Source organism: Heterodontus francisci, chromosome 1 (genome assembly GCF_036365525.1).
Source record: "Heterodontus francisci isolate sHetFra1 chromosome 1, sHetFra1.hap1, whole genome shotgun sequence".
NCBI classification, from domain to species: Eukaryota; Metazoa; Chordata; class Chondrichthyes; order Heterodontiformes; family Heterodontidae; genus Heterodontus; species Heterodontus francisci.
The window spans coordinates 202542934-202570129 of NC_090371.1; the positions used below are offsets into that span (position 1 = coordinate 202542934).

Sequence of the window (27196 nt, forward strand, 5' to 3'; positions counted from 1 at the left end):
AAACCTTTACAGTCGGTTTTTATGTTCCCTGCAAGCTTATTCTTGTCCTCTATTTTCCCCTTCTTAATCAATCACTTGGCCCTCCTTTGCTGAATTCTAAACTGCTCCCAGTCCTCAGGTCTGTTGTTTTTTCTGGCAAATTTGTATGCCTCTTCCTTGGATCTAATGCTATCTCTAATTTCTCTTGTAAGCTATGGTTTGGCTACCTTTCCCGTTTTACTTTTGCATCAGACAGGAATAAACAATTGTTGCAGTTCATCCATGCGTTCTTTGAAAGTTTGCCATTGCCTATCCACCGTCATCCCTTTAAGTAACATTTCCCAATCCATCATAGCCAACTCGCACCTCATACCTTCGTAGTTTCCTTTATTAAGATTCAGGACCCTAGTCTGAGAATCAACTATGTCACTCTCCATCTTGATGAAGAATTCTATCATATTATGGTCGCTCATCTCCAAGGGGTCTCGCACAGCTAGATTGTCAATTATTCCTCTCTCATTACACAATACCCAATCTAGGATGGCCTGTTCTCTAGTTGGTTCTTCAACATATTGGTCCAGAAAACCATCCCGTATAGACTCCATGAATTCCTCCTCTATGGTATTGTGACTAATTTGATTTGCCCAATCGATATGCAGATTAAAGTCACCCATAATTACAGATGTTCCTTTATCACATGCATCTCTAATTTCCTGTTTAATGCCATTCCCGACATCACCATTACAGTTTGGGGGTCTGTATACAACCCCCACTAATTCTTTTGCCCCTTAGTGTTTCTCAGCTCTACCCATACAGATTCCACATTGTCAGAGCTAATATCCTTCCTCACTATTGTGTTAATTTCCTCTTTAGCCAGAAATTTAACTCCACTGCCTTTTACTTTTTGTCTGTCCTTCCTAAATACTGAATATCCCTGGATGTTCATTTCCCATCCCTGGCCACCTTGCAGCCATATCTCCATAATCCCGACTATATCATACTCGTATACATCTATTTGCGCGATTAATTCATCCACTTTATTGCGAATGCTTCATGTGTTAAGGCACAAAGCCTTAAAGCTTGTCTTTTTAACACTGTCTGTCCCCTTCCCAGTATTTTTCACTGTGGCCCTGTTTTACTCTGGCCTTTGATTTCTCTGCCTATCACTTTTCTTATTTCCCTTACTATCTTTTGTTCTTGTCTTTGATCCCCCCTCCTCTGATCCTTGCAAAGGTTCCCATCCCCCTGCCATTTTAGTTTAAACCCTCCCCAACCACTCTAGCAAATACTCCTCCTAGGACATCAATCCCGGTCCTGCCCAGGTGTAACCCGTCCAGTTTGTACTGGTCCCACCTCCCCCCAAACCGGTCCCAATGCCCAAGGAATCTAAAACCCACCCCCTCACACCATCTCTTCATCAGATATATCCTGCTATTTCTACTCTGACTAGCATATAGGAACAGGAGGAGGGAATTCATTCCCTTGAGTCAGTTCTGCCCTTCAGTGAGATTACGGCTGATCTGTATCTCAACACCATTCACCTGCCTTGACTTCATATCCTTTTATATCCCAGCACAGGCCCCAGGAAAACTGTCCAAAGTGTCTTAAAATTTATACTACATTTACTTTTACACCACATTTACTTTTCCAAACAGATTAAAAAGTAGACAATAGATTATGGCAATAATAATTCTCGAGAAGCAGGTATTTCAAGATTTGTCTTGTTTATTTTGAGTCAGGTAGATTAATATATTAGCACTCTGAAGCAACTTATTTCAACAAAGTGAAGAATAATGTACTCATTTCCCCCTAATTCAGACCTATAGTGAGGGGTGAGTTCCTCTTTTTGTTATTGTAATGAAATTGCAAACATTTTCTTCATATGTGCCTAGACTTAGCTGCAAATAGCACACAGAAGAAATTTGTTCTCACGACATTGTCCCAGCTGGCACATTGTTTCCACTAAAACCAATTAGTTTTTGGTGAATCATGCAACAGAATGAGGGCAAATGGTTCAAAACACTGTAACAAGTAATGCAAATATGTAATGGTGGTAAATGAGAGACATTTGTTGGCTACCTGTTATGAAATACTCTCAATGTTGTCAGAGTCTCTGTTTGCTTTGTTCTTCACCACATCATCGAGAGGAATCATTGTGAGGTATGCATCATTCTCCAATTCTGTAATCTGCTCAGGTAACTTGTTGATTTTGGCAAACGACTGGGATATTTGCGCAAAGGTCTTGTTTTTGGTTTCAGGTAAGACAATACAGAGATATATTGCACCAAATATACAAATTGCAGCAAACAGCAGGAAACAGAATGATCCCAAGTTAATCTGTGTAAAAAAAAGTTCATAAGTAAGCAAATGAAGATTGTTACAGCTTAAAATTAAATATTGCAAAATAAGATTTGCTTCAAAATTGGAAGCTAATTTGCATCACATGTAATTACAATTTTAGATACAAATTGATTTTAAAATGAAGATTAATAAGAAAGATTTTTGAAAACCTTTAAGTTCTCAGATGCATAATTGTATTTTTATCATTGAATGGTGACTTTGCAAAGGTCCAGTCACATATTTGCGCCTCTCAAAACTCTGGTTCAGAAATTCCATGGCTTCCTGGCACACTGTTACCATAACTCCAGTGGGAATGTGTTGGAATTTCTGGAAATTAGGTTAGAAACCTAGATACCTCAGGACCTACCCTTATATTAGGATTTCTGTGAGCTTCTTAATATGCAGAAGGTAGAAAGGTGTGAGATGAGCTGGGGATTTCCCAAATCTCTGGCTCTCAGTGAAACATGGGGCTGAATTTTATCGAGATTGGCGGCAGATGTAAACAATGGCGGTCTGTCCGCGTGGACCATGAGTCGCGGAGCTGCCACGATATTAAATGCGGTGGCTCATTTAAATGGCCGGGGCAGATCCCAGCCCCTACCCCGATCACTTGAGGGGGTGGGCAGTCCGTCTCCGGCAATGGCATCCGACGCCATTTTTAAAGGGCGTCCAGCCCTTCCATTTCATTTAAATATTTAAAGAAATAGGCATTTTACATTTAAATTAGAAAATTAAAGAAATGTTTCTTGCCACTCTCCCACCCCCCATATCCATTCTGTTTATTCCTTGCCCTCTCCCTCCCAAAAATACTTGCCTTGTGGAGCTGACCTTTCAACCCCAAAGTTTATAAACTTTTACCTTCAACCCCTTCCCACCATCCCCTCCCCCAATCAGATTAGTTTGACCGCCCTCCACCCTCCCCCGCACTGAAATACTTACCTGCTCCCCGCACACCACCAGTGTCACACATCGGATCACTGAACGGAGATCTGAAGGCATGGGAGTGCTGGCTGCCGCCACCAATATGGCATCGGAATGGACGGCGGGAGCATGTAAGTATTTAATTCATTAATTTAACTAAATTTACATAATTAAATTTTGGTCCAGTCGCCGAGCGACGGGGGGACTGCCACGAGGCCTCGCTGCCGCCAGCAATATTGGGCCAGGCCTTTCCGGCATCGAGGCCCGTGGTGAACCTCTGTCAGAGGCATTTTCAGGCCCACCTCCCCCCTCCCCTGCCACGACCCCTGACATCAGGGGCAGCTATAAAATCCAGCCCTTAATGTAGGATCAGAAACTGTACGCCCATACTATACTGCCAAACTATGCAAGAGGCCTTCACCTGGGGACCTAGATTGGGAGATTTCAGCCTTCACTCAGTGATAGCATTCTTACCTTCAAGTCTGAAGGTCATGGGTTGACACCTCACTCCAGAGACATGAACACCTTTTCTAGACTAACACTCCAGTGTCGTACAAAGAGAGTGCTGCAGCATTGGAGGGGCTCCCTTGAGGATGATGACATTAAACTGAGGAACTATCTGCTGTCTCAGGTGGACATAAAAGATCACATGACACAATTTGAAGATGCGCACAGGTGTTCTCCAGGTGATCTGGTCACAAAGTTTTCCATCAACAGTTTAATTGATCATTTATTTTACTGTTGTTTGTGGGACCCTGTTGAGTGTTAATTGGCTGCCGTGTTTCCCTATATTATAACACTGACTATACCTCAAATAAATTTCACCGATTCTGACCTGGTTTTGGACATCCTGAGGTTGTCAAAGGTGCTATATAAATAAAACCTGTTTCTTTCTTCTTTATTACAGCCTGGATTGTTGAAGAAAAACATACACTGTTTAAAAATTGCAACTGGGGGCATATGGAGGGGAAAGGGGAACATGGTATGGGCGGCTCAGTGGCGCAGTGGTTAGCACCGCAGCCTCACAGCTCCAGCAACCCGGGTTCAGTTCTGAGCACTGCCTCTGCGGAGTTTGCAAGTTCTCCCTGTGACCACGTGGGTTTGTGATGAGTGCTCCAGTTTCCTCCCACAGCCAAGGACTTGCAGGTTGATAGGTAAATTGGCCATTGTAAATTGCCCCTAGTGTAGGTAGGTGGTAGGAGAATGGTGGGGATGTGGTAGGGAATATGGGATTAATGTAGGATTAGTATAAATGGGTGGTTGTTGGTCGGCACAGACTCGGTGGGCCAAAAGGCTGCATCTCTAAAATAAAAAAATGGTAGTTTGCCAGACTTGGCAAACTGTGTAAGATTTTCTGCCATGTTGGCACAGGCAAGGTGGGTAAATTTTGGAGGGGTCAGGGAGTGATCGTGGGTGAGCATAACCTGGGGAGGAAAGGGGATGGAGGAAATACTTGCATTTATATAGCACCTTTCACAGCATCAGGATGTCCCAAAGTGCTTTACAGTGAATGACATATTTTGAAGATCAGTCACTGTTGTATCAAATGACCAGAGTACCCACTTGAAAACAGGTGTTAGATCTCTTGAATGTGTTATTCAGGGACTTAACACCTCTTTTAGGACTCCGCTCCCACATTTGGCATAGACTGGGCAGAGCTTGCTCTGCTCAGTTATTCCAGGCCTACTGCAGCCTACAAGCAAACAGAAATATGTCATGTATGGAAGGAGCTATGATGAAATAAACAATGAAATGGAAGAATTATGAATTTAAAAAGTCAACTGTTAATCAAAATCACAGGGACATGGGCATTTGTACCATAGTCAAAATGGTCATGTGACCCCTCCTGTACTGGGAATCAACAAACCTGTCTAGAAGAATGGAATTCATTAACCTCATCTGAAATAGCTCTGGGGAGATCCCCTTTGGAATTGAAAAGAGCACTATTGCATATCAATGACTCTTATCTACATGAATGAACTAACAAAGGAAACAGACAGACTCACAGCTCAAACCAAAATTAAATAGATGTGAAATAATTCTGTGTTAACAGAATGATCCCTATTCAGGCATCCATCGATAGCCATGGGCTCCACATCCTGGTCCATTGTGTGGTCACACCAAGGGAGAGGGCCATGTGTCTCCTAACAGAAACTCTAATGTGATAGATTTTTACCTCTCTGGAGAGGGGAGATCACACCAACACCTTCAGAAAGCAGTCCAGCCAAAGGCTGTGAAGTGGGATCAGTAGGACAATATAGGTATATTATTTAGCATTAGGATACGTTAACTGACTTAGAAGGAAGATGGAAGCACTGTAGTTATGGGGAAGCAGGGCATGATGGGATGCTTGGCAATGGTTATAGGAAGCTATACAACCTTTACATCTGTGCAAACATGTTGTCCTTGAGATAAGACTGCGATTGCAAGAGGCACAGGATATTATAGACTGTGAAACATCAAGCCTTAAAAATGGGGAGGAGACACCGGGGTCGGGGGGGGGGGGGCGGGGTGGTGGGGGGTGATGAGTGAGACAATACACTTGAGTTTATTGATCAAGCTGCAGCTTTGAAATGTGTCGGGGGTGGGGTGGGGTGTTAAGTGTGGACAAATGAGTAATGGCTATTGTATTCTATAAATTTGTACGACAGACTCTTTCATTGAGAATCCTCTGAATGTTTCACCAGACACTTCTCCCTTACACCGGTGTTTGAATAAACCTTTATTTACTTTAATCCTGTGGATTCAAGACAAGTTATTTTCTCCACAACAGGCTGTGAGATCAGAACAGCACAAAGAAGAAGACCTGCTGTTAATCCTACACTTCAACTTGCTGCAGCAGAGAACTTAAAGTGACGACCACTTCCATTCTGAAGTTTTAACCATCAGAAATCTACAACACTTCAACAGGTTCAAGACAACAAACACCCGGGCCTGCATCTTTAAAAACACCTTCTTCCTAAGAAGATTCAACAGGTTGTAAGGGCTGGAAGGTTAGAAACTGATGAAGCACTTGAGGAATATAAAGACAGTAGGAAGGAACTTAAGCAAGGAGTTAGAAGGGCTAAAAGGGGTCATGAAAAGTCATTGGCGAACAGGATTAAGGAAAATCCCAAGGCTTTTTATACATATATAAAGAGCAAGAGGGTAACCAGGGAAAGGGTTGGCCCACTCAAGGACAGAGATGGGAATCTATGTGTGGAGACAGAGGAAATGGGCGAGGTGCTAAATGAGTACTTTGCATCAGTATTCACCAAAGAGAAGGACTTAGTGGATGATGAGCCTAGGGAAGGGAGTGCAGATAGTCTCAGTCATCTCATTATCAAAAAGGAGGAGGTGTTGGGTGTCTTGCAAAGCATTAAGGTAGATAAGTCCCCAGGGCCTGATGGGATCTACCCTAGAATACTGAGGGAGGCAAGGGAAGAAATTGCTGGGGCCTTGACAGAAATCTTTGCATCCTCATTGGCTACAGGTTAGGTCCCAGAGGACTGGAGAATAGCCAATGTTGTGCCTTTGTTTAAGAAGGGTGGCAAGGATAATCCAGGAAATTATAGGCCGGTGAGCCTTACGTCAGTGGTAGGGAAACTATTGGAGATAATTATTCGGGACAGGATTTACTCCCATTTGGAAATAAACAAATTTATTAGCGAGAGACAGCATGGTTTTGTGAAGGGGAGGTCGTGTCTTACTACTTCAATTGAGTTTTCTGAGGAAGTGACGAAGATGATTGATGAAGGAAGGGCAGTGGATGTTATCTATATGGACTTTAGTAAAGACTTTGACAAGGTCCCATATGGCAGACTGGTACAAAAGGTGAAGTCACACGGGATCAGAGGTGAGCTGGCAAGATGGATACAGAACTAGCTCGGTCATAGAAGATAGAGGGTATCAGTGAATGGGTGTTTTTCTGAATGGAGGGATGTGACTAGTGGTGTTCCGCAGGGATCAGTGCTGGGACCTTTGCTGTTTGTAGTACATATAAATGATTTGGAGGAAAATGTAGCTGGTCTGATTAGTACGTTTGCGGACGACACAAAGGTTGGTGGAGTTGTGGATAATGATGAGGATTGTCAGAGGATACAGCAGGATATGGATCAGTTGGAGACTTGGGCGGAGAAATGGCAGATGGAGTTTAATCCGGACAAATGTGACGTAATGCATTTTGGAAGGTCTAATGCAGGTGGGAGGTATACAGTAAATGGCAGAACCCTTAGGAGTATTGACAGGCAGAGAGATCTGGGCATACAGGTCCACAGGTCACTGAAAGTGGCAAAGCAGGTGGATAAGGTAGTCAAGAAGGCATACAGCATGCTTGCCTTCATCGGTCGGGGCATAGAGTATAAAAATTGGCAAGTCATGTTGCAGCTGTACAGAACCTTAGTTAGGCCACTTAGAATATTGCGTGCAATTCTGGTCACCACACTACCAGAAGGACGTGGAGGCTTTGGAGAGGGTACAGAGGAGGTTTACCAGGATGTTGCCTGGTCTGGAGGGCATTAGCTATGAGGAGAGGTTGGAAAAACTTGGATTGTTTTCACTGGAACGACGGAGGTGGAGGGGCGACATGATAGTTGGGAGGTTTACAAAGTTATGAGCGGCATGGACAGAGTGGATAGTCAGAAGCTTTTTCCAGGGTGGAAGAGTCAGTTACTAGGGGACATAGGTTTAAGGTGCGAGGGGCAAAGTTTAGAGGGGATGTGCGAGGCAAGTTTTTTACACAGAGGGTGGTGAGTGCCTGGAACTTGCTGCCAGGGGAGGTGGTGGAAGCAGATACGATAGCGACATTTAACAGACATCTTGACAAATATATGAATAGGAAGGGAATAGAGGGATATGGGCCCCGGAAGTGCAGAAGGTGTTAGTTTAGGCAGGCATCAAGATCGGCGCAGGCTTGGAGGGCCGAATGGCCTGTTCCTGTGCTGTACTGTTCTTTGTTTAATGTAAACCACGAAAATTTACCTCAGTTTGAACTTTAAATCTTTTCTCTCTATTCTTGTATATGTCTGGGTGAGTGAATGTGTATGTGGGTGAGGTTGTGACTATTTTGGGAATTGTGTAAAAATAGTTAACCTTTTTCTAACCTACGAGAAAACCTGCCATTTGCCTGCTCACTTGACCCTAAAAAAACAGTCGAGGGGCTAACTCATCATTTTTAATGAAACACGATTGCAGTCAGTTGGGAGGTGAACAATGGGAACCACTCTCGACTCTTTTCACCTTGTCTGCAGCAAATGTGATAATGAACAAATCACATGTTTTACTGCTGGGCGCTAAATATTGACCAGGATACCGGGGAGAACTCATCTGCTCTTCAAAATATGTCTACTGCCCTGAATTTGACAATCTTAGATGGTACCATCAACTATTCATTCTGTGATGGGAAGCAGGAACATAACAAAGGCATTTTCTCACTTATCATTCTCTAACACCAGTAGTAGCTATGTTTCTGTCATAAATAATGGCAGAATCATTTGCTTTTTCAGTAACGTATTCTGTTGTTGACCACCAGCAGCGATGGAAAATGCAACAGGTTGCAACTAAGCAGATTTACTCAATGGTACCCTGTTACTGTCCACTGCAAGAAAAATCCAGGGCAATAGCCTTAATAAATCACATTCCAGTATTTCTGAACATTTTCAAATTACTTTTGATATTTGATTGAAGATAAAGCACTACAGTGATACTGTAGGAACTATGGTCAAACATGATGAATTCTTGAGCCTAAAAAGCCTCGTAAAGGTTAATCAGATAAAAAATGAGCATGGAATGAAAAGTCATTCATCTGAATATTCAATTTGGTGCTTCTGATATAAGCATCGTAATGAATCCCCTCTAATTTATTTAAACCCTTGAGAGAGAAGAATAATCAGAACTCAAACTTCCCAGCAAATAAATCACTGTGAATGTCTCCCTGACCCCCTAAAGTAATTTCACAAAACTTGAGGTTATCAGTCTAGGTGTGCAACCTAAATTATTCAGCCCTAACTAGTTCCATTCCAAGAGTTACATTTCCTTGGTCCAAAAGGACTATAATCATTATCTTCACTTCAAACGTTTATCTCTCAGTCCTACTTATACCTAAATATTCATTGATTTCTTATGAAAGGAAAATGTCAGTCAACACATTTCTTAATAGATTCTCGAAGAAGTCAAACCTACATTTTTAGAATGCAAAAGAAAAATCCTTTTAATCTGCAGCTTTGATCAAACTTGTTAATTATAAATATATATATATTACATATATGCCCTTCAGTTTTGCAATCAAAACAAAATACATTTGTATAGTGCCTTTGACATTAACCAGATTGTGCGGTAGTAAGGATGGTGAAACTGCTAGTGTTCACTGTCAGTAATCCTCTGAAACCGGCAGCAACATCTGAAGTTCACACATGTACAGTTAAATGCGGAAATCCAGAAGTTGCTGTAAATAATTCTATGCTTCTCCAGAGGGTGTGCTGTGGAAGTCCCTCCACCACCAACACCCACCACCCCCCCCCCCCCCCCCACCAATCAGATGATAAGAACTTGCTCTTTTACGTTATTTTTCTCACTGCAAAAATCCTTAAAAAGTTAGATGTTGTTGACTGAGGTGTAACTGGAATTTAACAGTGTACTAAATTCATAATTACTGCTGAAAAATCTCTGACCCTGGAAAACTAATTTTAAACTTGTGAAATGTCAAATTTCTCCATTATGATAAAAAAATCACATATTTTTAAAATATTTTTAAAAAAAGTTTATGATATTTCAGCTTCTACGGGCTGAATTTTAATCATGCGCTGCATTCCTCGGTGGCGCGCAGTCAACTTGGCAGCCTTTCGACATGGAAGGGCCGTCCAGGAGTCCCCGTGATATTGTGAATTCAAAGTTGGTGCGGGGGTGGTGGGCAAGGATGGGTGATGTGAAGATGACGCTCAGTGTCATCAGCATACATATAGAAAGAGAAATCATTATAGAGAACCTGTTGGGCTGAATGGCCTTTCTCTGTGCTGTAAATACAATGTAACTGCATGCTGAGAGTAAATAAGAGTGGAACCTGTTGTGGGTGGTCCTCTCAAAGTGGACCATAAAGAGATGGTGGCGAAGCATGGAATGATTAACCATGGTTGAGTAACACAAGATGGGTGAACATGCCATGGTCGCTGTCACAGAGGGCATCATTAATGAGTAACTAGGGCAATCTTAGAGTTATGGATATGACAGAACTAGACCGAAGGAATTGAAAAGAAAATTTTAGGAGAGGTAAGTACAGAACCCGATGGTTGGATTTGTCAAAGGGGTATTTTTGTTTTACAGAGGGTAGTGGTAATGGCAATTTTAAAACAGAGCGGAACAGTGCCTGATATCAATTAACATTGGGCCAGAAGAGGCAGTTGGATGTTTAGGAGATGAATAAGAATGGGTCTGAAAAGGCAGTAGTTGAATCTCATAAATTAATTGTGAGGATTGTGAGAACTTGAAGGAAAATGGGAGGAAATTACAGATTATGGGGTTAGTGCTGAGACAGGGGGAAGTGGCTGGGAGTGGATGGAGGTGAGATGAGGAGACAGCGCAGAATTGTTTTAAAAATGAAGAAATTTATTTTGCAATCATTAGTAAACATCGCCACTCCTAACCTACTATCAGAGGGGTTATTAATGAAACAGCTTAAGGTAGTTGGGTTGAGGATACTTCCTTAAGGAACTCCTATAATAATCTCCTGAAGTAATGTCCTGAGGTTGGGATGACTAGCTTTCAAAAACATAACCATCTTCCTTTGCATCAGGTATAACTGTAGCGACTGCATGGTTTTTCCTTTAACCCCCACTGACTTCAATTTTGTTTGTGCACTTTGTTTCCATACTCAGTCAAATGTTGTCTTGCAGCTGAGGGCACCTCCAGCATTCAGTTCTTGTGTCCCTGTTGTTATGAAGGTGTTGATGAGGTCTCAAGCTAGCTGGTTCTGGCAGAAATCAAACTAAGCACTGATGATCAAATTATTGGTGAGTAGAATTTTCCTGATAGCACAATTGCTAACTCCATCCATCACTTTACTGATGATTGGGATGTGGTTGATATGGCAGTAATTAGGCACCATCGGCATGTCCCCAACCATTAACACATTGAAGGGATTATCATTGATCAGAAAATGAACCAAACCAGCCATTCAACATCATGGCTACTAGAACAAGGCAGAAGCTGGATACACTGTGCTGAGTGTTTCACCTCTGATCCCTCCAAGTCTGTTTACTATATACAAGGCTCAAGTCAGGTGTGTAATGGACCTGGATGGGTACAGCTCCAAGAACACACAAGTAGCTCAACACCATCCAGGACAATGCAGTTCACTAGATTGGTGTCCCTGGCACTGGATTCAATCTTCACCTGAACTACAAACAGCCAGTGTGGCTGCAATACGTACAATCTACAGGATGAACTGCAGCAAGTCAGCAACATTGGTCGCGATCCCGACATTGGCCTCAATTCTGGGTCGGGAACCAGGAAGTGGCCGCGGCAGGATATCAGTCATGATCTCCCGGGAGGCGGCCAATTAAGAAGCAGCCTCCATGAGCCCTGTCCAAATAAGGATGGCGGGCGGACCAGGGAAATGGAAGGTCCAATCAGAGGGCCTGCAGCAATGTCTGGCCAGTAGCCTGACTGGGAGAATTGGGCACTGCTGAGGCAGGCAGGTGAGTGCAAGGGTGCCTCAAAATGGAGAAGCGCTTGGTTGACTGCAAAGAATTCGACAAATAAAGAGACACAAAGCCAGTAGGGCCATTGGTGTGGAGGGAAATCCCCTCTGCAGGAGTAGTGATGGATACGGTTGAGGCCTTTGATCCCTGCAGCCCAGTCATTGGGGATAGAACCTCTGGTGAACTGGCAGCTTCTGCCCTTGATGGGGGCATGGGGGGGGGTGCCGCTCCGACAGTGGGGAAATACCTTCGCCATCACAAAATGGGAGGGCCTCAATTTTTTTTTTTCATTCATGGGATGTGGGCAACGCTTGCCAGGCCAGCATTTATTGCCCATCCCTAATTGCTCTTGAGAAGGTGGTGGTGAGCTGCCTTCTTGAACTGCTGCAGTCTATTTGGGGTAGGTATACCCACAGTGCTGTTAGGAAGGGAGTTCCAGGATTTTGACCCAGCGACAGTGAAGGAACGGCGATATAGCTCCAAGTCAGGATGGTGTGTGACTTGGATAGGAACTTGCAGGTGGTGGTGTTCCCATGTATTTGCTGCCCTTGTCCTTTTAGTTGGTAGAGGTCGTGGGCTTGGAAGGTGCTGTCTAAGGAGCCTTGGTGAATTGCTGCAGTGCATCTTGTAGATGGTACACACTGCTGCCACTGTGCGTTGGTGGTGGAGGGAGTGAATGTTTGTAGATGGGGTGCCAATCAAGTGGGCAGCTTTGTCCTGGATGGTGTCAAGCTTCTTAAGTGTTGTTGGAGCTGCACCCATCCAGGCAAGTGGAGAGTATTCCATCACACTCCTGACTTGTGCCTTGTAGATGGTGGACAGGCTTTGGGGAGTCAGGAGGTGAGTTACTCGCCTCAGGATTCGTAGCCTCTGTCCTGCTCTTGTAGCCACGGTATTTATATGGCTACTCCAGTTCAGTTTCTGGTCAATGGTAGCACCTAGGACGTTGATAATGGGGGATTCAGCGATGGTAATGCCGTTGAATATCAAGGGGAGATGGTTAGATTCTCTCTTGTTGGAGATGGTCATTGCCTGACACTTGTGTGGTGCGAATGTTACTTGCCACTTATCAGCCCAAGCTTGGATATTGTCCAAGTCTTGCTGCATTTCTACACAGACTGCTTCAGTATCTGAGGAGTCGCGAATGGTGCTGAACATTGTGCAATCATCAGCGAACATCCCCACTTCTGACCTTATGATAGAAGGAAGGTCATTGATGAAGCAGCTGAAGATGGTTGGGCCTAGGACACTACCCTGAGGAACTCCTGCAGTGATGTCCTGGAGCTCAGATGATTGACCTCCAACAACCACAACCATCTTCCTTTGCGCTAGGTATGACTCCAACCAGTGGAGGGTTTTCCCCCTGATTCCCATTGACCTCAGTTTTGCTAGGGCTCCTTGATGCCATACTCGGTCAAATGCTGCCTTGATGTCAAGGGCAGTCACTCTCACCTCACCTCTGGAGTTCAGCTCTTTTGTCCATGTTTGAACCAAGGCTGTAATGAGGTCAGGAGCTGAGTGGCCCTGGCGGAACCCAAACTGAGCGTCACTGAGCAGGTTATTGCTAAGCCAGTGCTGCTTGATGGCATTGTTGATGACACCTTCCATCACTTTACTGATTGCCCTAATTGACTGCCCACCTCCGTGGAGCAGGCAGTCGACCCTGGTCCTATCCTGCCCCGGGAAAGTACCCCGGAGGTGGAAATGCATTGGTAAGCCTTCACGACATGGGTCCCCTCTATTTTCTCAGCTTCTTTACCTCCAACTCCGTCTCCACAAGACTGGGAATATTCAGCCCACTATTTCAACAGCACCCTCTTCATCTGTGACCCTTACCACCAAGAAGGAACACCATCACCTGCAATGTCCCCTCCAAGTCTCACACCATCTTGACTTGGACATATATCACTGTTCCTTCATTGTCACTGAGTCAGAATCTTGGAATTCCCTACCTAACAGTATTCCGGGAGCACCATCACCAAAGGACTCCGATGGTTCATGGAGAAGACCCATCACTACCTTTTCAGAGCAACTAGGTTTGGGCAATAAATGTGGATTTGCATGTATTGCATATCTCCCAAGAACAATTTTTTTATAAAGCAACTGGAGAAAATTAAAGTTGTTTTGAGTCAGAGTTGGTTTGTTTCTTAACCAAGTGTATCAAGGAAGTCACAAAAGGCAATGCTTTGTTGTTCTGGTATTTGTAGATAACCCAGAAAATGTGCAGCAAATCAAAGTTGTAACATACCTGGTGAACGGAGATCACTGGTGTAACACAATCCTACCAGTACTATCATTTTAACTCTGTTTCTCTGTCCATAAATGCTGCCTGACCTGCTCCATCAGCAAAGCTACCCACTTCCACCTCTGTGACATTGTCCGACTCCAGCCCACCTCAGCTCATCTGCTGCTAAAACCTTCATCCATGCCTTTGTTACCTCTAAGCTTGACTATTCCAGTGCTCTCCTGGCCGGCCTCTCATCTTCCACCCTCCATAAATTCTGCTGCCCGGATCCGAACTTGACTAAGTCCTGTTCACCCATCACCCCTATTCTTGCTGACCTACATTGGCTCCCGGACTGGAAATACCTCAATTTTAAAATTCTCATCCTTTGTTTTGAAACCCCTTCATGGCCTCACCCCTTCCTATCTGTAAACTACTCCAGCCCTACAACCCTCCGAGATCTCTGTGCTCCTCCAATTCTGGCCTCTTGAACATCCCCAATTATAAATACTCCACCATTGATGCCTGTACTTTCAGCTGCCCAGGCCCTATGCTCTGGAATTCCCTCCCTAAACCTCTGCACCTTTCTATGTTGCTCTCCTCCTTTAAGATGCTCCTTAAAACCTACGTCTTGATGACGCTATCAGTCGTCTGTCCTAATATCTCCTTCTGTGGCTCAGTGTCAAATTCTGTTTGATAATGCTCCTGTGAAGCACTTTGGGACATTTTGGTATGATAAAGCTATATAAATGCAAGTGTCGCTATTGTTGTTGAGTGTTTGCAGTATATTCTCTTTTTATTTCAGATTTCCAGCATCCGCACTATTTAGCTTTAGTTCATTGTTTTGTTCATTGACTCGTCCATAGATCTAATAAGGAAACTCATGTGGCTTCATCATCAACTTTTTTTTCAAATACCACTGTAGGAGTTTAATCTGTTTTTAGAAAAGGTATATCTGAGTATCTTCAACAGCAAGCATCATCCTCATTGTGTTTGTCATGCGATGGAAGAGGTACTGGAATACCTGAGCATTACATGCATTGTAATGAAACCAAAGGGGCATATTCTGAGTTTGCATTCTCCATTAAGGTTGGAAAATTCTGCTCTATGCTTTTTCAAATTTCCAATATTAACTGCCCGTGGTTGAGGCTTCCCACAGGGAGCACATAGTCAGAAAATTACACATCAAGTGGAAGTGAAATTGTCACAATCTGTGAAAGAAATGTTTTGCCAAAGATTTTTTGGCAATATCTCTTTGGAAGTGGAAGCACCTAACCTTTATAAAAACAATGGCCTATATACTTCAAAGAACAAGTGTCACTGTTCACTTATATGACTATTTACCACCTTTGCTCATTAGTTTCTTGACTGTCTTTTATTGTGGATGAGGGCTGTTTAGTCAAGTATCTTGAAATTTGTTTCAAACCTCTATGGTCAGGATGGGGCAGGGTTCCAATCTATGACAGGCCAATGGTGCAATTTGCATTGACTTCAACTGGTTATATTTGTGGGTTGGTTAGTCCAGGTGGAGAGTGCCAACTTCAATTTGGTTGATCTGACTGTGCACTGTTTAACAATGTTAAAACAGTACATCCCAAATCCTAACCCTTTATGCAGAAACTATATCACTTTGAACCCACCTCCCGCTCCAACTGCCCCCAACTCACTGCCAAATAAAATTCACAGAATGTAGTGATTTAGTGCCCTTAGATTTGAATTAAAAACTCAATCTTCATTCTAAATCTCAGCTGTTATACTTCTGGCCTGGCACATCCTGGCGGCTCAAATTTCAACAATAACAATCATCACAACTTGCAATTATATAGCGCCATTAATGTAATAAAACATCACAAGCAATATTCCCTTTAAGCTGTGCAGCCGTGCAGCAATCCAAAATTCCCCGCGCAAGCTGCGCGCAAGTTGGCCCCTAAAATTAGAGCAAGCGTGTGACAATTTAAGGGAGCCATGCACTTAAATAAATCTCCCATGGACTCCAAAAAAATTAGAGGGACTGTTGATCCCAAGGCTCTTCACAGGAGCTTTATAAAGCGGAAATTGCCATGGAGACACATAAGGAAATGATCAAAAGCTTGGTCAAAGAGGTAGGTTTTCAGGAGAATCTTAAAGGAGGAGAGCAAAGTAGAGAGGCGTAGAGGGAATTCCAGAGCTTACGGCCTAGGCAGCTGAAGGCACGGTCACCAATGGTGCCTTCAAAATATAGCTGTAATAGTAATGCTGTAAGGCGAGAGAACAGCAATTGGTTGTGAAGTTGTTTTTTTCTTCTCAAACTGTTTCTAGGTCAATGACGATGACCATTTTGTCAACGTAAATTTATTCTGCTGAAATAACATGTGGTGACTAGGGAAAACTTGAGGGTTTGATGACTTCATATTGAGCAGCTGATTCTAAGTCAGTCCATGCTCTCTCTTTACAGTTTCCATGATTTGGAAAAGAAAGGAGGATATGACACAATATCAACAGTTACTGGACTTTCCAGAAATCCATGCATCTAAAAATAAAATGTTTATGTGACCCTACATTCAGTGATTCACCTTCTTGTTTTAAAAGGGCTCCCATTCCTTTTTTTAAAACACTTTAATCCCCCGCAGTTGTGTATGCACCATTTGCATCCCATGGCATGTCTATAAAAATAAGACTTCATAAATTAATAGATCTTATTCCCCAACTGGGCATTCTGGTCAGAAGTGGTGCTCAGACTCAGCACTAGCTCAGGGAATCATGGACCTGGAGCCACTTACTTTCTGTTTATTGATTTAAATAGGTGGATAAAATCAGGGACTGCAGGCCTGTGATTTCCGGATTTGTGCTCCCTGCAAACTCTGCTTTTTGCTGAGAATGCCTGAATGGAGAATCAGCCTATTTATATTTTGTAACAGTTTTGGTACAAATAATATGTTGTACCCGTGTACAGGAATAATCTAAAAAGTTAAAAGCTTAGGATTTTAAATGTAACTTTAATGCTAGTGGTTGACACTTTTAATATCCATCTAGGGGAAGGAAAAAAGAACTCGTACTCCTTTTTTTCCCTCCCTCATTTTGTTTTCAATCCACACTGGAAATATGGCATAAGCAACACGCTCATCAGCTTTTTTGATTGGTTATTGTCCAAGGAAGGAAGGGGAAAAATATTTTAAAATAAGAGGGTGGCCCTAAGGTTTATGGGGCCTGAGGCAAAAATGACGATTTCCATCTGGGGCCTTCGGAATTTGGGATTACATCAGGTTTCTGCCTCATTTGTATTGCCCCTTAAATTTTGGTAAGTGGTGCTGTGAGTGTATCTTCCATCATCCTCTCCCCATTTCACAAGCTCCCCTGGGGCATTCACCTGAGAATTGATGTGTGATCTGCTGATGCCATTAAATGCCATAGAATTTCCAGTGATAAAGATAATTCATTCTTCAAGTTAGCGATCACTTTCAAAATGCTTTCAAATTGTTCCTTTAGAATTTGTTTTGACCTTTCTTGTTGGAGCAGTGCAAATCCACCAGCTGCTTGGGGCTTCCCCCCCAGTCATGCAATAAACCAGTCTCCCAAATATGGGATGCTGCCTCCTAACCGCTGTACTGGGCCTCCCAACTGCTGTACTTAAAGTGGGGGAGAGGTCCCCACCTAATTTCAAGGTTGGTGTCTCACTCTAAAACATAGCTCTGTGGTCCACTTGCCTTTCCAGACGCTGCTGAATCATATTTATTGGGCAAAGATCAAATACTGAAACCTATGTCAAGCTCAACCCATGTAAATGAGGCTGTAAACATGTTTCTGGAGGGAAGGAACACCAACTCACTGGATCGTTCCAGTAACCATAGATGTAGTAGTCATGGAACTCTTACCATGGTATTCACTTTGGCCATTCCCATATATGTCTTCATAATGTAGGCAGAACAGGAGCGGGAAAGAGTAAATGACAGAGTCATACAATATAAGGCTACAAAAAATGAGAACAAGATCAACTAGGAGGTATTCTTCTAACAGAATCTACAAGAGTATGCTGCTCAATTGATAATGTCTCAGAATAAGCCAACTTAAGGAAACAAAGCTTCAGTAGATTTAGATAAAATTGTCTCATTGCAAATTAACCTTCAAAAAGCCTTCAAACACAAAAACAAAAAGCAGACTAATTTCAGGACATAAAGTGGTTTAACGTATGTATAAATATTTACAGCAAGTATTTCCCATTATCACCGCACCCATCCCTACTATCTTCCCTGTGCTGTTTTTAAACCTATCCTGGTGCTATGTTGAGGTGATACTTGAGGGCCAGGGATGCTGGTGGTGCTTGCTTGCACTGTGGTATCACAAACCTCATGGGATGGGTGGCCCTCATCTCAGGGTTTCAGATTCTCAGAGGACTTCTAGCAGGATGTCTTGCCACTACAATTGCATGGGCAGTATCCTGACACCTATAAGAGCAGATAGCTGAGGAGGCCAACTGGAAAGATCATATGAGTCGCCATCAGGAGAAAGAGTGCAATTATGAAGGTGAATTCTAGCCATGCCACTTGTGCTGGGTCATAGACCTAAGCATCCACTGAGTAATAGGAAAATAGATCCTCTGGACCCTTAGAGATTACACTCTGAATCTCTTCAAGGCCGGTTCCATCCTTCGCTCCAAATAGATCCCCAAGCAAGAACTGAAAGCTAGTGATTAAAGCATCCACTCTGGATGTATTGACTAGTTTGGAGGCATTTCTGTCAGGAGGGACAGGTGCAGATGTTCATGGTACCACAACCCACTTAGGTAGTGCAGCATTATGTTGAATCCTTTTCAGATACTGGCACTGAGCTGCCAGAACACAGATATTGGATTTAACATCCTGTTGCATGCTAGACAAAGTATGAAGGCTTAGTTCTTGATTCTTCTGTCTGTTCCTATTCTGGTGGTGACTGGCAGATTCCCAAATTTCAAAGGCCTTGAATTTCCTTAATGTGAGCTACTATACTGTTGCACTTTTTAAAAAGAAAGTGTTACCTAGGAACAGAAGTAGCCTTTCAACCCCTCAAACCTATTGTGCTGTTTAATTATATCATGGCTGATCTGTATCTCAACTTCATTTACCTGCATTTGCTTCATATCCCTTGATACGTCTGCCACTTGCCTGAGAGGGGAGATATACTTCCTGGATAGGCAGAATTGTATATCTATTATGAAAGCATTGGTGTAAAATCAGTGTCAACCACTAAGCCAGCTGGAAACCTCTGAGCAGCTTTTTAAATGCAGTATTTAGCCTGAGCTATTCAGAAGAATACTGGGAGACAAGAAGGTAAGGCAAGAACACTGACTGCTTGGCTACTTCATTTCTCTCTAATTATTACACTACACATTTTTATCAATATTATACTTCACTTGTTCAAACCTCCTAGCCCTTCTAAAGGGAAAGATGAACCATCTCCTGAGGGTAGGTGCCACCAATTCACCCAGAATTATCACCTGTGCTACCTGGAGGGAGATGGCACTGGACTGTAGAATTATTTCAGAAGAAGTTCTACTTCCTCAGCAGGGCAGTTCATGACACACTGTATATCTCTCCATTTTATTCCTTGGTCCCCCTGGGCACCAGTACAATCTTCACTCTCTTAAAGCAACACTTCCACAACCAACCTTTGCAATGTTCTCTGGTTAAGAGCACTTCCAAGGTCCTATACTGCACTATGACTACTCGGCTCCACTAACACACAACATCCACCTTGCACAACCACAAAATCTCTTTCTCACGTTAACATCCTCACATCCCCAAAGCCATACTTCACCTTTCTTACACCACTTTCCACACGCTTCTTAATTGCCAACCATATGCTCGTTTAGACCTTTTTCGAAATTGGCCCTTAGAAGCACATAATCATTATAACAATGCTTAATTCAAAATAGCGATGGCATATCAATAACATCAATATTGCAGGAAATGTGAAAGGAGTCCCCATCAACAAGCTCTGTGGATCTAAATTATAATCAGCAACTACATTTAGTTTTAACCGGCCATACGTATTGTATTGTGTTCTCATTATTGTTGCTCTGAACAGCTTCAGTTTAGTGTCTAAAGCAGTTATAGATTTAACTGTGCAAATTTAAAACAATGACCGGAATTTTTCGCATGGTGGACGGAAGCCATTCACTGACCGAAAAGTTGGTGGCGATCCCGCCTCTGCTGTCCTGGGGATCCAATCCGGATTTTACGGTCTGCAGGCCCTTTATTGGTCTTAGGTGGGATTCCACCTCATTGAGGCAGGAAGTCCCGCTTAATGGAGCTGCCAGTCAACCAGCAGGCCGATAGCTCTTAGTCCCAGCAGCGCCACCGGGAGCGGTGGCCACTGCTGGGAATGCAACCCAGCTTCCACATGAAGAGGAAGGATGGCCCCAGAAAAAGGTGGGGTTTTGGGGCTTCGCCAGGGATGATTGGTTGGGCACCAGCGAGGCAAGGGGGGTCGATTGGGGGGGGGGGGGCTGGGGGGCATGTTGGGTGTACAGGGTGGTTGGGGCATCAGGGGTAGCCCTCCGTCAGGCACAGGGTGTCCGATCAGGAGGGCCCACCGCCAGGCCGTCAGAAAGCCACCTACTTTTGTCAGGTGGATTTTCTCAGGCCTGGGCCACCTGCCTGCCAATGGTAAAATCCCCGTGGTGGCGGGCAGAGGCCCTTAAGTGGCCGTTAATTGGCCACTTAAGGGCCTCGTTTGGCCTGGGGTGGGCAGGCCATTTCCCGCCACCATCGCCCCACGTAAAATGGTGGTGGAGGAGGGAGTGGGTCGGGAAGGACCTCCTGAGCCTCCCACTCCATTTTACGCACCCCCCCCCCCCCCACCCCCACCAGCCTGTTCTTTGGGGGGAGGGCGTAAAATTCCAGCCAATGTCATTGATTGTGTTGAAGAACAATTAATGGTTCAGTTCCTATCCTAATTTCAAATCCAAGGCTAGCAATTGAAACCCAACCTTGACTAAAATTACAATCTTGGTTAAATTCTTAGGTGGAGACTGTATTTCAGCAAAATACCCCATTCTTGGGGGAGGAGCAGGACACCTGTGTTGGTCAATCATATAAAGGTACTGGTGAATACTTAGAGAAGATCAGTTCAGGCAGCTGCCCTTTCCAGGCTGAAGAATAATTAAGGACAAAGTGTGATGGAAGGAAGCAGTGATTCAAGATCAGCAGTGAATCAAGGGTATTGTCTGGGATAATCATGTGCATCTCATGTTATATCAGGAGAGACATTTTCTTTCTAATTTTATCCTTGGATCTGAGCACTAGTCATGGTTTGCTAAATAGTTGTCACTTTGGACAAAATAGTTATCAGTATTGGTTAATCAGTAAATAAGCTCTGTAGGCAAATAACAGGTGATTTGTTTAATCATGCCACAAAGTACCATTTAGAGCCTATGCGAAACAAATGGATTTAGTATGTGTGAAAATGCCCCCAGTTGAAGTAAAGTAAATCTAAACACCTGTAATATTTGAGACAAGTAATAATCCTCAAATAATAGGGCAGAATTTGCTGTAGTCAGTCAATGACTTTTCCTTGACATTTTGCCTTGGAAGCACAAGATTAAAATGGTGTGGTGCACTTTACAGGGCATCTGGGATCTGTGTGAACAGGGCAAGCAACTATACCTTTCCTTAAATCATCACATTGAAGAATCGTGAAATGAACAGAATAGCGTCTGAACCAGAAAGTGTAAGTTAGAATAGAGAATTCAATGCTATGGAGGCTAACTGTGCTCACTGTTATTTTAACAGCAAATTCTGGGCCATATAGTTTATTTTGAATGTTGAAAATTAGTGTCCTTCCCCACTCTCACAGCATAATCAACTTCTATGAATTTCAAATCATCGCAGGAACATAGGAACAGGAGCAGGCCATTCAGCCCCTTGAGCCTGTTCTGCCATTCATGGAGATCATGGCTGATCTTTGACCTAACTCCATTTACCTGCTTTTGCCCCATATCCCTTAATATCTTTGGATAACAAAAATCGATCACTATCACATTTAAAATTCATAATTGATCTAGCATCATTCCCCTTAGCAGCAAAGAATTCCAAACTTCTTTGTATTTATTTATTTATAGATACAGCACTGAAACAGGCCCTTCGGCCCACCGAGTCTGTGCCGACCAACAACCACCCATTTATACTAACCCTACAGTAATCCCATATTTCCTACCTACACTAGGGGCAATTTACAATGGCCAATTTACCTATCACCTGCACGTCTTTGGCGGTGGGAGGAAACCGGAGCACCCGGCGAAAACCCACGCGGTCAGAGGGAGAACTTGCAAACTCCGCACAGGCAGTACCCAGAATTGAACCCGGGTCCCTGGAGCTGTGAGACTGCGGTGCTAACCACTGTGCCGCCCCTGAAAGGTCTGGCTCTAATTTTTAGTCTGTGCCCCCATGTCCTAAACTCCCCAGCCAGTGAAAATAGCTTCTCTCTAGCTACCCGAACTGGTTTCCTTAATAGCTTGAAAACTTTGATCAAATCACTCCTAATGCTTCTAAATTCCAGGGAATAAAACTCTAGTTTGTGTAATCTCTCCTCATAATTTAACCCTTGGAGTCCAGGTATCACTCTGGTAAACCTACACAGCATTCCTGCCAAGGCTAATATATACTCCCTAAGGTGTGGTGCCCAGAACTGCTCACAATACTAAAGATGTGATCTAACCAGAGCTTTGCATAGCTGTAGCATGACTTTTACTCCCTTGTATTCTAGTTGTCTGGATATAAAGGCCAGTATTCCATTAACCTGTTTGATTATTTTCTGTACCTGTTCATGACATTTTAATGACCTATGTACCTGGATCAAGTCGACTGTTCAAGCTTTTCACCATTTAGAAAGTACTCCTGCTCTATCCTTTTTAGATCCAAAGTAGAAGTAGGAGGCAAGAGACAGTGGGGTAGTAGTAATGTCACTGAGCTAGTAATGCAGAGACCCAGGCTAATGCCCTGGGGACATGGGTTTAAATCCCACCATGGCAGCTGGTGAAATTTAAATTCAATTAATTAATTAATTAAATTGACTATTAAAAAAAGCTAGTCTCAGTGATGGTGCCATGAGACTACCATCAATTGTTATAAAAACCTATCTGGTTCACTAATGTCCTTTAGGGAAGGAAATCTGCTGTCCTCACCTACATGTGACTCCATATCTGGCCTACATGTGACCCATAGCAATGTGGTTGACTCTTAACTACCCTGGCCTAATAAGCCACTCAGTGTCAAGGGCAATTAGGAATGGGCAAGAAATGCTGGCCTTGCCAGCAACACTCACATCCCATGAAAGAATAATTTAAAAAAATTGCCTACATCGAAACTAATTTTGCTAGTTTTGCCCATTCACTTAATGTTTCCATATCTCTGTAATTTTATGCTTCCATCTACCCTGCTTACCCACCTCTCCTTATGTCATTGGCAAAGTTGGATATATGGCTTTCTATCCCGCCATCTAAGTCATTAATAAATATCGTGAATAGTTGAGACTCCAACACTCCAACAGATCCTTGTGGGATACCACTAGTCACGTCCCGCCAATTAGAGTAACTGCCCATTATCTCTACTCTCTGTCTCCTGCCACTCAGCCAATTTCCTAACCAGGTCAACAATTTCCCTTCAATTCCAAGGGCTTCAACCTTAACTAACAATCTTTTATGAGGGATTTTATCAAATGCCTCTGGAAATCCATATAAATAACATCCATAGACATTCCCTGTCCACTACTTTAGTCACCTCTTCAAAAAATTCTATCAGGCATGACCTACCCTTTACAAATTCATGGCATTTCTCTCTGATCAGCTGAAAATGTTCAGAAAGGTGGTGAAGGAGAAGGAAAAAAGAATATATAAAGGAGTGAATGAGAATGGAATCTTGGAGAAGGCTGGAAAGAGAGCACTGGGCATGGTGAACCTGGATAAAGCAAAGGACCGGACAGTGTCACATTTTAACCCAAAGAACAATGGGGTTGTACAACTCAATTATCCTTTGTAAATTACTACTTAAATACTGGAATTTATTAATTCATACTTGAATCAAATAAAGTCATAACTATTACCAATATGGTTTGAGCATCATGAACAGAGAGTCAAAACTGACTACAACTCACTTCCTGAATAGAGCATCAGTGAACTTCTTAATGCAATGGTGAGGTGAGAGTGATTGCCCTGGCTATCAAGGCAGCATTTGTCTGAGTATGGCATCAAGGGACCCTTGCCAAACTGAAGTCAATGGGAATCAAGAGAAAAGCTCTCCACTTGTTAGAGTCATACTGAGCACAAAGAAAGATGGTCGTGGTTGTTGGAGGCCAATCATCTTAGCCCCAGGACATCGCTGCAAGAGTTCCTCAGAGTAGTGGCCTAGGCCCAACCATCTTCAGCTGCTTCATCAATGACTTCCCACCATCATAATATCAGAAGTGGGGATGATTATTGATGATTGTACGATGTTCAGTACCATTCATGACTCCTCAGATACTGAAGCAGCCCGTGTCCATACGCATCAAGACCTGGACAACATTCAGGCTTGGGCTTATAAGTGGCAAGTATCATTCCACCACACAAGTGCCAGGCAATGACCATCTCCAACAAGGATTTCCTTCCCGAAAGGACATTAGTGACCAGATGGTTTCATGGTCATCATTAGATTCGCTTTTAATTCCAGATTTATTAATTCAATTCAGATTTCATCCTCTGCCGTGGTGGGATACGAACCTATGTCCCCCAGAGCATTAGCCTGGGCTCTGGATTACTAGTCTAGTGACAGTACCACTACGCCACTACTCGTATTGAAAAGTTCAATCAGTTTTGAACTGAAAACTAAGCACTGGTGTGTCTTATGGGCGTCATTTTCTGGCTGATGCTAACTTGAGGAAGAGATTGCAACAGCAGTAGTCTAAATCTGCATATGTCATTTTACCCCCCCTTTTAGAAGCCATTGCAAGCAGATCAGGTAACAGTTCACAATGAAGCAGATCAGCAAACAGCCATCATCTCAGCCTATTTAATTTACTATTTATGCTTGTTAGAAACTAGTCTTAATCCACATCAACCTCCTAACTGGGTAGATATATTTATATCTTCACTCCCACATCCGCTGAGTTTTCATTATATGTTAATGAGCTAGTGCAAACAAATATTGTCCCTCTCCAGCTGCCACTGTTTGATGTTATCCTGATGCAACGTTGGACTGAAAGAGTGTTTTTGGTTTCTACTGTACTTTATAATTTTTTTGTGTGTGTTTGGTGTGTGCTGGTAAGTGTGCATAGGCTGTTGTCTTGCTGGAGACAGGAGTTTGATATGAATGGAAAGTTCTTAGGATTATGGGCCAAACTACTAATAAAATCTGGACAATGGATGACCACTGACCTATCTGCTACAGCCTATATCAGACATATATAAAGCCCAACTAAGCTAGCAAAGAATATTAACTCTCGCTCCTTCTAATAGGCAAATTTTATCAATGGGTAATCCAACATGCAAGGAACTAGGGCCACTCTATAATGACTCAAGCCTTCCAATGCTGAAAGCAGTAGGCAAGATTGTGGGGATGGCAAAGCAAAGTAGGAACACAGTAAGGCAAAAGAAAATGGGTTTAATAATAGGTACGAATTTGGATTTCTTTCACATTTAAATTTTACTTCAATGGTTGAAACATTTTTGTGCCTATGAAAGTAAAAGTGAAGTGTTTCCCAGCACAATTTTTTAATGCTAAGAGGAAACATTGGGGTTGGCTCTTCTTTCCTCCGATTCCCACTAAGTCATCAAGGAAAACAAACACACCCCCTCAGCATCCAAGATTATACAGAATTCTAAAATCATAATCATGGAATAGGCCTGTTTGGCCTAACGTGCCAGCTCTTTTGAAGAGCTATCCAATTAGTCCCACTCCCATGGTCTTTCCCAGAGCCTTGCATTTTTTTCCTTTCTAAATATTTATCCAATTCCTTTTTGAAAGTTACTATTGAATCTGCTTCCATCACCCTTTCAAGCAGTGTGTTCCAGATCATAACAACTTGCTGAGTAAAAATATTTTTCCTACTTTCCCTCAGGGCTTTTTTGTCAATTATCTTAAATCAGTGTTCACTGGTTACTTAATTTCTCTCTGCCTACTCCCTCAAAAACCTTCCTCATTGAACACCTCTATTACATCTCAGTTTTTTGTGCTCAATCCCAGCTTCTAGACCTTCCACTTCCCAAACCAATTAGCCTGCCAGCATCACATGCGAAAATAGATGAACACTCTACCAGTAGTCTGCTGGGGAAATTGATGTTTACTCAACCACTATAGTAAGAGGGATTGGATGCCTGTGCCCATAGCAGAATGGAGGATATGTAACCTGTTAAAACATTTATATTTGACTCTGTTGCTTTGGCTCCATTTTATATCCATCAAATCCAGGGCAAACTAACAGTGGGATGCTCACATTAATAGTCCACAATTAACAATTCCCCAACTTGGTATGCTTATTTTTTTTTCTTTTTAAAATCTATTTCTTTCTCAGCTTCCTGTGCCATATCACAAGAATCAGTTTTATAGAGGCAGACCCAAAATTTAAATGATCGAATTAATCTAAAATGTGCATATTTGCCAACTTATCCCAAAGGTTCAGATTTGGGTCACTTTGAATGGTGTCCCTAATATTTAGTTGAGCTGGACTAGCAACAGATACATTGCTAAATGGAGCTTTTTTTTCTCGGCTACCCTTGTGGAAAATTAAGAAAGTCTCAGTGGAAAATTAAGAAAGTCCAAAATGTCTTTTTTCTTGCAATAAATATTGAATCAGAAAGTTGCCTCACTCTGTTCATCTTGAATGAAGTTCAGCAATGATTCACAGGGGCCAAAATGTGATAGCACATGAAAATGGGTGCAGAGATCATGATACGTGATTAACCCATGCCAGTTCCTTCCAATGCAGATAGCACCCTGCAATGCGGTGTTGAGTGGCTGCACACCTCAGCAGCGGATGAAAAATCGTGGGAGGTTTCAGAGTTTAAGCTAGCATTTGCTACTTAAAGCCAACCTACAACTTCTAAAGGGGAGAAGGTTTTTGACTGGAGCCAATC

At 42.9% G+C, this 27196-nt stretch overlaps 1 protein-coding gene across 5 annotated transcripts in view; it reads right to left on the minus strand.

The window, feature by feature from the left end:
• Positions 1-1686: 1686 nt before the first annotated feature.
• slc2a9l2 (solute carrier family 2 member 9, like 2) overlaps positions 1687-27196 on the minus strand; it is a 542218-nt gene continuing 516708 nt past the window's right edge. For all 5 annotated transcript variants that reach the window (XM_068040353.1, XM_068040334.1, XM_068040343.1 and 2 more), the window contains one exon: positions 1687-2316. In XM_068040353.1, the coding sequence (XP_067896454.1) occupies positions 2062-2316 (255 nt within the window). In that variant the 3' untranslated portion in view covers positions 1687-2061. The remainder of the gene's footprint in view (positions 2317-27196) is intronic.